The sequence below is a fragment of the Dermacentor silvarum genome, chromosome 2 (assembly GCF_013339745.2).
Source record: "Dermacentor silvarum isolate Dsil-2018 chromosome 2, BIME_Dsil_1.4, whole genome shotgun sequence".
In the NCBI taxonomy this organism is placed as follows: domain Eukaryota; kingdom Metazoa; phylum Arthropoda; class Arachnida; order Ixodida; family Ixodidae; genus Dermacentor; species Dermacentor silvarum.
The window spans coordinates 210,058,639-210,070,718 of NC_051155.1; the positions used below are offsets into that span (position 1 = coordinate 210,058,639).

Sequence of the window (12,080 nt, forward strand, 5' to 3'; positions counted from 1 at the left end):
ATTTTCAATAATTAATGACAGTCATCTCTGATAAACTTCATAAATGCTTATGTGACACATTCAAGCAAACATACGTTTTGCAAGATTTATTTTTCTCAAAGGCAGTGCAAAAGGAACAAACAGTTGCTTGGACCCTAGTTCCTGACTCAGTCAGCAAGTCATCTTCTTACATATATGCTGTTAAAGTACCATATAAAAATAAGATTCAGCTTTCTTGCAACCAGAGGAGATGCCCTGGAAGATTTTAAAATGTAAGGTCAAGCAACGTATGATAAAGTAACTTGAGAACATAATTTTTTATCATTAGCTTCATGCACAACCATGAAGTAACTACAATGCGACATAAAAGCCAGTCATAGAAGGAATGCCTTGCTGCCCTAAAATATTCTGTGATGGGGGCTGCAATATTGAGCAACTATCCACAAAAGTCATCTTGCCACATACGATGTCTAAATATTGTAAGCACAGTACAGACACCTAGTTTTGTCATAAACCTAAAAGTGATTTTTCCAGAGTGATATCTTTTCTGCATATTGAAGTTGTGAACAACTCAAGTAAACGAATAATTCTGTTTGCTGGCTGTGTGTATATAATGTTTATATTTTGATCACTGCTTTTCACAGAATTAGCTGCCTTACATAAATGTACTGTCATATCACCATCTCTTTTTTACGCATTAGCACCGAAAAGAAACTGCACTGTGAGGTTGGCAAGAATGTTAATTTTACCAGATGACTTTTTAATTGTTTTTGCATGTCTCTTGATTACAGATTATTTAACAGGTTGCAAGCATAATGAGAACTGAACAGGCTTACAAGGAAATTTCATACATATTTTCACATCATTGCTTTTTTTTTTTTTTTCACTGTGCAGCGTCCTTTCCTTAACACCCTATCTACAGCCATGCATATTTACACACAGTGTTCGTCAAACACTTTTTTCTGCTCTAAAGGCACTGACCCTGTTGCCTGTCCGCTAGTACAGACACGTCCAAGAGCACCCTGCCCAGCAAAGTGCCTCAACCAACCCTCATTTCCTTGAAATGCACTCCAGATCCAGCAGAGCACCAAAAGATCACTTCAGAAAGCTGCATTATTAAATACCAGTTCTTAAGTGCTTCAAAAACATTCCACAAGTGGGCTGCCAAAGTGTAGCTGCTGTCCACAAGCAGCTGAACTGTTGCAACACTTCCTCAAGGCAAACTGATGTGACTTCACTAGGACAGAGTTATAGTCCAGCACCACAGTGGCAATCACAGTGTTCCAAAAGAACTTTCAAATGCACTCGGGTTTCTTTCACTTGCCACTTCGTCGTAGCTGGGTGGGGGTGTGGCCCCAACGAGCCTGTCATCATCGTCCACATCACTGGCATCTGCTCCCACTGTGAGCAAAAAGTCTGTGTCATTCTCTGCTTGCGATGCATTCGTGCTTGGTGCAGTGTTGTCGTGAGCATTTTCAAGAACTGTTTCGGAGTTCTCGGGGTCGATGACAATGAGCGGCAATTGGTCACTGATGGAAACGTCAGTCTCTGAGGCACCAAGAAGATCGTCTGGCAGAATAACTGTTGTCCTCTCACTGATAGAGTTTGTTCGACTGGCTCGGTTGCTGTTGCAATTGGCTATTTCCGAGCTGCATGCTACTGTAGGAGTGCCTGGTTCGCGGCGTTCGGCTGTCGGCGTTGTCAGTGGAATTGCATCGAACACTTGGATGGCAGGTGCACTGGTCACACTTGTTGGCAGTGGTGATGTGGCCAGTGGAGATGTGGTGTCTTCTGCCGGTGGAGACTCGCACAGGAGGTCCCTCGGCGTTGTCGGTATTGAAGAGTTTGTGACTGGTGCTTCCGATACAACATTTGCATCAACCACAGGGTTGCGTTCATTCTGCCGCTCACTTTCTTGTTTTGTTGGCAGCTCAACCTGCAGGCAGGAGAGGGCGGCTGAATAACAGGGATTCTGTGCCTCCGTAGTGGTGCTGTGAAAGAAAAAGCAAAAGGTAGTTTATATAAAGGGTTCCTGTAGTTGTGGCTGGATTGAAATTACACTAAACAGAAATAATTAGTTACTCTGGACTGATAGATTACACTCTTCTGCAATGAATAGAGACGTGTCATGTTAAAAACAATGTTAATAAGAACTGATAGCTATGCCACGATAAAATTGTACTACAGTAGCTCCCTAGATTTTCTGACAGTGTCTGGCTGAGTCTAGCGAATTCTTTATTAATAATGGCATTGAAATATACTGTAACTCAGACTGGTTACTTTTATGGGCTTTACTTGCACAGGGAGAAATCAAACGAGAGAAAACATCATAAATCCATGGCATCACCAAGACGTTATGGGCACTGCGCTTTAGGCATGCAATCCTTTATAATTTTCTGCATTTAATAACCTATCTCCATCCACAAAGGAAATGGTGATACAGCTTAGAAAGGATATTCTACTAGTTTAGTGTGAATTTGTGTTTTGTTTGCAAGGCCACTCAGGGCATCAATAATAGTAAATACAATTGTCCTTTTTTTCTTTCTTTAGAAGCAAAACATGCAGGCTTAGCAAGACATTCTTGTTGTTCTAGCTGCCAAAATGCACCACGCAAGATTGACCAACCTGGTATTGGTCTGTGCCGTAGGCGACACAATGGGCAGTAGGAGGTAGCTCTGTCCATTGATGTTCATGATGTGGTTGACAGGAACACCGTTCGGTGGGCTGTTTTGTGGACTTGGTGGTAGTTCATCACATCCGGGATACAATGGAGGCAGGATGTTCAGTGAGAGTTGACTGACAGAGTAGGTGGCGCTTAGTGGAGGAGCTGACGGGAGTGTTCCGCTGTTGGCCTGGAAACAACGCGAAAATGAATGTCCCTACATGATGTCAATTAGAACACAACGGTTACCTTGTGCAAGTTTTTGCAATTACCTGCTAAGTGTTTGTCTTTGTTCAAAACACAAAGTCTGTCAATGCATTTATTATAATAAACATTTATCCTCTGCTGGCACTTCAAAGCTCTCCCACACCGGTCATCTGAAGACCCTTCTGACCAATTTTCCAAAACGTTAAGGCATGCATGCACAGAAAACCACAGCCAAGTTAAAACCAAGTCTGGAACTCCTTAAACTTGCTGCTGCCAGGCACAGCTTATGTCAGTCGTGGCTATCTGTTCATGCGTGCAGTGCTATTGCATGTCAAAAAAGAGGGTGCTAACATTAGTTTTAATTAATACATGTGGCCCTATAACACCAAAACTGAAAACGTGGAACATGCCTCATAAGAAGTAAGCAATCGCCTCGTGAATTTTTTTCCAAGAAAGACTTTGAATGCACCTTCAATAACAGAGCTAATGGCAATCGAATGCTTCACTCACCATGCTCTACCCAACATTACGCCAAGCTTTTATATCGACATGGCTTCCAAGATAGTGCACACTGTCATGCTATGCTGCCCATCTCGGAGGCCGCAAGGTTGGCACAGTGACACCCAGATGGCACCACCATCGCATCAGTGATGGTGGTGGCTCTCCTCTCTTATTTCTACTGGAGGCACTGCTATGTTATGGTGTTTGAGAAATTCTCCCAATAGCCATCACGTTTACTCTTGCGCAAGAATAAAGAAAATCAGTGGCATCACGAGAGTCAGCAGCACCCTATGTCATTAAGCTTTGCTAAGGGCACCCTCCTACAAATTTCCATTCTTTTTTGTTTTCTGTATTTAGCATACAGTGCTACTGTTCTACTTAGCAAAAGGCACCTGGCGCCTCTTCACTATGATAAATAATTCTCTTGCCATTACACCCGCTCTTATAGTGACGCCACTGAAGAAAATGACAGGGGTTTTGAAAAGGCTGAAAGGTAGGCAGCTTTTTCAAGTGAAATTGAGGGCTCCCAGCTGCATGTACAGTATATTTGGCCCAGGTATTTATGGCAGTATTGTCTAGCAGTTACGCAAGTTTACTTACCATGCCCGAAAATGGTTGCAGGCCCTCGGCTGTCCTTCTAAAGGACAGCCAAGATCATCAATCTTGTTTGTTTTATGTCATGATGAACCAACAAAAGCAGCATCTTGATTTTTTTTTATGAAGTAGCTAGCCCTCAACAAAGTCTTATTATTAAATATCTGCCATGTTTTACTTCCGATACTTGGTGTCTGCCCTGGTTCACAAAGCCTACTGTGAAGCCTTGTGAAGCCTGATCAGGCAAACTTTTCTTGTAATAGCAAGTTACAGTTAGTGTTTACACTGGGGCTGTATTCTCAGTACTGTGGAACCTCGTTGATACGATTCTGCATAATACATTTTTCGGGATACATTTTTTTTCTTTTCCTGATAATACGATTTGGTTCGATAATACGTTGGATGATACGATTTTCAGATGATACGCTTTATTTTCCGGTTCATGGGAAGATTGTATCAATGAGATATCACTTATAATACTTTGGGGATATCACTTTCAGTGTGCGTCATTGGTTAAGCCAGCTGACACAGTGCCTGTTACTTTAATGTAGCATTGCGTTGGATGCTAGATCATGTACAAGTATCCCTGAAAGTGATTGACTGAGAATATAGCCTCTGGTTTGTGTTATACCCCTGTCACACGGGTACTCGAAAGTCTTTTGAGCAAAAAGACTTCTCCCGAAAAAGAGTTTCGCCCGCAGACACACGACAGGAAGCAGTCTCTTTTTCAGAAGCAGTCTTTTCTGGAAGAGGAGTTCGCCGATCTCCTTTACGGCCGAAAAGGAGTAGCCTTGAAACCAGTGGGCACCGGCAATTATCATATATTAAAAAAAATAAGCCAATGCGTAATTTTATGTCGCCTAGGCTCATCATAAAAAATAATTTTATATCTCGCAGAAGGTGTAGTAAACCCAGTAATGCTCATTTTCTTCTGTACTCTCGTAAGCAGGTCGAACGGACTGGGGATCTCACGTGATGATGCTCTTTAAACTACTACAATAAATCTTTACATTAACGTTTCTTATGTTAAATTTATTTGAAAAACGTGTAAACATGAAGTTTTCACTTTATATTTCGAGATACATAAGTTTTTTTTGGCCGATATTGTTTAGAATGCTAGCGCCACGCTTTCGGTAGTGTGTCCAGAAGGAAACACTAAAAGGAGATCGTCAGCGCCGTGTGTCTGCTGCGCAACACCTCTTTATTTAAAAGTCTTTCAACTTTGTAAAAGACCGCTTGCGTAAAAGAGTTTTTGCGTGCTCGTGTGACAGAGGTATTATGATGTCTCAAGCTGCTTGTGTGTAATATGTGCAACAAGAAAGGTGGGAAAAGACACCAAGGTGTGCACTGAAATATTGGAAGCAATAGTCATTTGCTTAGTGCATCCTACATGGCGCCACAATACCACACCGTAGGAAACACAGACTTCACCAAGGCACGTATTATATATGCCTTGCTAGCACAAGTTCAACAATGTGCAGCTGAAACAGCAATTGATGAGCAGGGACACATATATCAGCAGTACCATACCCAATCTAGACCTGTAGTCGCAACCACAAGTTATCTCTCATTTCACTTGCAGTTTTCAGTTGCAGCCTTTAGTTTTTCTTGTTTTTAATTTCATCTCATTTCGTGCAAAGAATGCATCTTGGGATAGGTCACCACATTTGTCTCACCTAGCTTCTCGGTTTGTTAACAGGTCAATGTCAATAAAATATTGTGCTCTGAAATGGTGCCCACAGACCCCCTCAAGCTCTATAGGGTACCACATCATTAAGTTGTCCTCATCCAACTTGCTTTTTAGCCAGAGTAGTTGTCCTCTTTGACACGAGCAAGAATAAAACATGAGAGGTGGTTATGACTTCAGTCTCACCATGTGCAAACTACCATTTCTTCGCTTGCTGTGAACTGGTCTGCCGCTCTCCCGACTGCAGAAAGGTACCGCAGCCGCAATAAGGACTAGTAGCGACCCAATGCCAGTCACGAGAAGCCAGTTGTAGTCCCAGTTGTGGAAGGCCAAGAAGATGCCTCCAATCACCAGGACTGATGCCACAGAACCCAGCATAAGACCTGTGCAGTTTGGACTGCTACAGGAAAACGAACTGGTCCTGGGCTGCTCCCTTGAAGGCATGGTGGGCACCTGTTGTTTGAAGCAAACAGCTTTCCTAAATTCCAGGTACATCCTAACTAATTCTACCGCAACTTGCTTCTACAAAAATAATATAAATGAATAAATTAAATAAATAAATAAATAAATGGAGTATTTCAGCGAACACTCTCAAAAATGTTTAAAGGCTCCCTGTGGCAGATAGCACAATTCTTACTTTCTTAGTTACTTTCTTAACAAAACGTCGTTTTATGCATTGAAGCACAAAATTAACTGGAATGCCAAAGCATTTTTCCACAAAGTTCGGGAATTATTATCTTGAAACTGGTGTCATCCTGAGAGTTCGTTCCAAGTGGATCCACCTTGCGAACTCCACGGCTATAATTTGTAAATTGCAACATGGGAGATAATATAATTAGTTAAAAACTTAATTAGTGAACTTTTGTTAGTTAGTCGATTATGCATTTCATTTTTTTGTGCAAGTAATGTCTGCCTCTTCGAGTAGACCAGCTCATGAACAAGAATTGTGCTAACTGCCACAGGCAGCCTTTAAAAATTTTTTTAAATGTTTGCTGAAACACTCGGTGTGTGTGTGTGTGTGTGTGTGTGTGTGTGTGTGCACGCGCACGTGCGTGCGTTTGTGTGTGTGTAATCCGGAGGTTGGGGGTTTGGCTCCCCGCCAGCAACAACTTTTCATCCACTTTCAGTGCCCCCTTCAATATTTTCTACATTCCAATTTCAACCATGCTTAATTTCCTCGGTTATTTCCTTGCCTTCATTGTCTGTTGGCTTTATGTGGTTATGATTAACAAAATCGAGCCCCTCAGTTCCCTTTCTTTCGTTTATATATATATATAAAAGAACAGCTATGGTTATTTAACAGCCAGTGTCACAGGTATGATGCACTGAGATAGTGTTTCATTGAAAATTAAACCATGTTTATTGCTGCATGTTTTCTCACGTTTGCTTGAAGCAAATGCAAATGATGTATTAATTTTTTTTATGCTAAGAATATGTTGCAAATTCACTTTGCTGCTTGCTTTCTTATTTTGTTTGTATAAGTCTGTACATGAGCATAAATTTGTATCTGCTTTCTGTTACAGAGACGACTGACTGATGTATTTGGTAATGTGATGCTGCTTAACTTGCACTAGTGGTCCCACAACAATAGACCATTTTTCAAGTTCGCAAGTGTGCTGCTCTGCATTGCTTATTTGCCCAACTAATGGTGGCACCAGTCTTGGTTCAAATGAAGACGAAGTGTTAGCTGCACATTGTGGGGCTTGTCTCTTGTGCGTGATTTCATTACGGGAGCCACACATAGGACAAGCTAACTGTGCACGTTTGCGTGGATTGCAAAAGTGACTGTCTTGCCATTAGCTGGGCAAACTGCCTCGCAAGAAAGCTAGCTTTGTAATTAAAAAAAAATGGTCTACTGCAGGGGTGGCCGGACAGGCATATGCAAAGAGCTTTGAAAAAATGAAATAATCTTTTTAGAAAAGGGGGGCGTGGCAATTTTTTTTTAAATTTCGTCCAACACAGCTGGTGCTCACAGAGATGTCCACTAATGCAGCGTTTGCTTATTCTGCCCCTGGATTGTGCTTCACCATTTGTCAAGCAAGTACCTTAACATTTTGGGTTTTACGGGCCAAAACCACGATTTGATTATGAGGCACGCCATAATGAGGACCTCTGGATTAATTTAGACCACCTGGGGTTCTCTAACATGCACCTAATGCAGGGTACACTGCGTTTTTGCATTTCACCCCCGTCGAAATGAGGCCGTGAGTTGATCTCGCACCCTTAGGCTTAGTAGCGCAACACCATAGCCACTACACCACCATGGCAGGTGTAAAGCAAGCACCTTAAAGTTCTGGAACCCAAACGAAGCTGGTCTTTAGAGGCAGAAATTTGGGGAAGGGGTGTACCAATGCCAATGCAGTTGCGAGCCGCACTTGTACTCGCGAGGAGCCACATGTGGCTCACGAGCCGCCGTTTGACGACTAGTCTGTTGTAATCCTTGCGACTTTCTATCATAATACTTTTAGTATACTTGCTTGAAACGTGTCATAGTGAATGGGCTCGGAATATTTTCAGTCACAATTTCCATTTTCTAGTAGAACATGGAGTGCCACAGATTATGGCACCCTTTTAACATACCATAATTACAGTTAGCATTCTTATATCTGACTTTGCCTACTGAAAACCGAACACTGGGCTGAACTTAATGTTTAATTAGATGCAACTTAAGTTTGCTCAGTATAATAAAGCAAAAGTGACATTCACATTAATTCACATTAAACTGTGGCCATCTATGGCTGCAACAGTCAATTTGCTAGTAACATCAAACAAAAAAGTTTACTTGCGTAAGAACAAATTACATGCATTAATACACCTCAATTTCACATGAAGAACAAAAAAAATATTGATATGCAATATTTAAAAATTTTGTATATATTTAAATTTAAAATTTGTATATAATTTCCTACTATATGTTTTCCTGCACATCCTCTTTATGAGTAACGTAATTCACAGTATGCTTATTTATCATTTGTCTGCATATTTGAAGTGCAGGGTGTTTATTTCCTTTTCTGACAGATATTTGCAATTTCAAATATCAGTAGGTTATTTAATTTGTATTCAAGAGTGTGGCAAATAATGCTCTCAAATCTTATACTGTAAGCCAACAGTCAGCTATTGCTGCAATATCTTGTCCTAATGAAAAATATTTTTTCAGCTGCAAAAGAAATGAATTTCAGCTAGTGCTGCAATATATTGTCCTAATGAAAAACATTTTTTCAGCTGCAAAAGAAATGAATTTTAGATAGGCAGCAATTTGTTCACTATGTTAAGCAGTTAATACTTCCACACAATAAATAGCAATGAACTATGATTGGATGCATTCTTTTTAGACTGCCTACAGGTTACTTCATTTATGCAATAGCACAACTGCTTTCCTTATTGGAGCTTATGATGATTGCATCCACGGGCAATATGTAGTATTGCAACTGTTTTCAATCTTACATTAGTATACAATCAACTGAACTCTATAATGTTTGTATGCATCACATTGTTTTGCCGTCATTACTACACATTATCTTCATGATGTCCACCTCTTTCCCTTTGGATGTCTTATTACATTACAGTATATACCAGGTCCCAGGTTGAGCATGCAAGCTACCTGGCATGGGCAGTTCTGCCTTTTGCAGCCCTGTATGCCTGGCCATACCCTTTCTGAATACGAATGAAGTATTATTATTATTATTAATTCTATTTATTTACACTTCCTTAACAGTGATGTGCACTTTGCACGATATCAGTTATCTTTATTTCATTCGAGAAAGACAGAAAGGGCAACCATCCTTTTTATCTTTCTCGTCACCCTGTCAAAATATAAACTTTGGGTCTGCAACATTTTCTTGTAGGGCCTAGCAGCAACACTTGCTGCACTAAGCTAAACTGAACAAAGTGAAGTCTTCGGCCAATGAGCTTCCTACAGCTGGATATTTCGACAGCGATCTCTCGCCATATGCACACAATGGGTCCCGGCATCATGTGTCCCTTGTGGCAATCGCTGCGACGGCCATTCACCCTTTATTCAACCCAATCAACCATGTATTCTTCCCGGAGGTTCTGAACCGAAAATAACTCGCTCTAGACCCCACCACGGGCCCCCGTTGCCCGTGGCCTGCTAGCAGCCTGTGTGCTCCATGCTCCGCGAGCCAGATCGCCTTCTCTTTAATTTTTTTTTTTTTTTTTTCTTCTTTAGCGCGCTCTTGTGTTCATCAGTGTTTCACGGCGGAGCGCGCCCTCAAGCAACCGAAACCGCCGTTCTTTTCTCATCTCGAGAAACTTCACACTCGGGCTACCGTACTCGGGCCTGTCTCTCTCGTGATCTATGACACTAGCGCGATCGAAAATAGTTCCCCTGCCGTCGGTCGGAGTTGGCGGAGAACACGGCAGTCGGGCGTGAAGAATGAAAGCGTCCAAGCGGAAAACTAAAACAAGTAAGAAATTCCAGAGTGACAGTGGCAATGCTGTTTCCGCGATCTCAAGCGCCGCGTGGTAACGATCGACTCATGTGGAAAGCAGGCTGACAAGTCCGGTGCGACAACGATAATGGTTCTATCAACTGAATACTCGTGATACTAAGCTAGTCCTTACACCTTTATAGAAGTAGAAATAAAAAAGTGGCAATGTATGAATATGAGCCTAAAGAACAGTGGTGCTTCTAACGACACGATAAAGAGGACACGTAAATGACAAGACGCCGCCCGAGAGCAGCCAGTTGCGCTTCATTTGGTGACCCCGTCTTGACCGGTTGCGGGTCAAGTGCGCTAGCGACATAAAAGATACAAGCCACACTTAATGCGCTGGCTGAGTCACCGAAACATCTGAAAGCGGATAAATTCTTTAAGCAATGCTTCCGACTTGAATTAGTGCACTCCCCATGAGTCATCGACACGAGGCTTTGCGGAACGGGAAGCGAGTCTACTTGGCGTGACTAGCCACCAGTCACTTATGCGTTTCGTCTTGCGCGAGACGATGGAAAAGACACGTACGACCGCAACTGAATGTTCAATGCATTTGCAATGAGAAACCGAGCGAGCGAACAAAGCACAGACAGAAGACGCACATGGGGTCGAATGACAGAAAAGAACGCTTACCGGACGTCAACAAACGTGGCAGAGACGTTCGCGGAGGGGGCCACCGCTCCCGGAGCTTTGAACTCCGAGCGAGCACCGAGGGACGAACTTCGCTCTCCAGCGTGGTTCGTCGTCAAGGCCCTTAGCCACTCGGCGATTCCATGCGTTCCATGGTCTGAAACCCGAAGCTGCCACGGTCAGCTCGGATCGCGCAGACTTCGTCTCAGGTTTGCGCCGTCAGGTAGGCCGTTGTTCGGCGGGGGTATAGAGACAAACTGGTTTTGAGAGCGTTGTGCCTCTCGAGCCCGAAGCGACGGCTGCAGCTAGATCGTGAGCGTTAAGTGCCGCCGCCGGCATCCTCTCCCGCCGCCAGGCCAGCCGGTCGTTCGAAGTTAAAGGGAGTGAAGAAGAAAGATAAAAAAGAGCACGGAAGACTCAAGACGGCTTCAGTACGAGCCTGCCGGGTGCTGCCATCTATTTGTGTACGGGCGAGACGCATAGTAAAGTGAGGCGAAGGGAGTTGTCCCCCTCACCCAGGGGTTGCCGCAACTCTGCGGGCGACCAGCGCTTTGGCGTCTTGGCTGCGCGGAAACCGCAGTTGACACATGGCGTGCGCACGTGGCCCTTGGACTCATAGCGAGAGCTCGCTGTTGCAGCTATTACTGAAACATGGCAGCTTCAGAACTCTGGCGCCGCTTGCAAGAAGCGTTTTACTTTAGAAGAGTTTGCTATTGGGCTAGTTGGTACATATTTATAAATTAAGCATTTTACCCCTGGGTACATAACCACCCCAAAGTTTCTGCAGGCTAAGTAGTAAGTGAGGAGTGGCACTTGCGCTGAACTTTACCTTTGCCGCTCGGTAAATTAGGTGGGGCAGGGTCCCGTCGCTTATCGAGTAAATTTACCTATGTATAGTGCTTCGTGTAAGTATCTCTTGATTTTCATTGCATCCCGCGCTTTCATCGTAAAAAAGGGCATGCAACTACTGCAGTGCGTGCCTCGTTTTTTTTTTTCTTTTTTTTTTTTGGAAGGGTCACATGCATTGTAATTTTGGGGGCTGAGGAACAGTATTTTCGGCCATCCTCGTATAGCTCCGTGCACTTTTCCGCATTTCCGCCATCCCAGCCGCTGTGCGCGAATTCCTCTCACTTTCCCTGAGTATTCGTGCATCCCTCCCACAAACCCGCGAAGCCTCGAAACACCTTTGCTATCTGTACAGTCGCCATATCCTGTGGCGCACCGACGGGGAGGAGGGGGGGGGGGGGATTCGGTGGTTGTAACCCCCCCCCCCCCCCCACCGAGGCCGACTTAACCCCCCCCCCCCCTTTTGTTTAACCCCTTTCCTTACGAAATTGAGTACTGCAACTAATCGTCTGCACACTCG

The 12,080-nt window shown here is 43.4% G+C and overlaps 1 protein-coding gene across 1 annotated transcript; it reads right to left on the minus strand.

The window, feature by feature from the left end:
- Window positions 1-72: 72 nt before the first annotated feature.
- On the minus strand, window positions 73-11,150 carry LOC119442524 (uncharacterized). Its single transcript, XM_037707433.2, has 4 exons — window positions 10,718-11,150; window positions 5,817-6,083; window positions 2,605-2,831; window positions 73-1,970 (listed from the first exon to the last, which is right to left on the minus strand). Exons 2-4 carry the CDS (start codon window positions 6,072-6,074, stop codon window positions 1,253-1,255), a joined length of 1,203 nt encoding a protein of 400 aa, XP_037563361.1. The 5' UTR covers window positions 6,075-6,083; window positions 10,718-11,150; the 3' UTR covers window positions 73-1,252.
- Window positions 11,151-12,080: the final 930 nt, after the last annotated feature.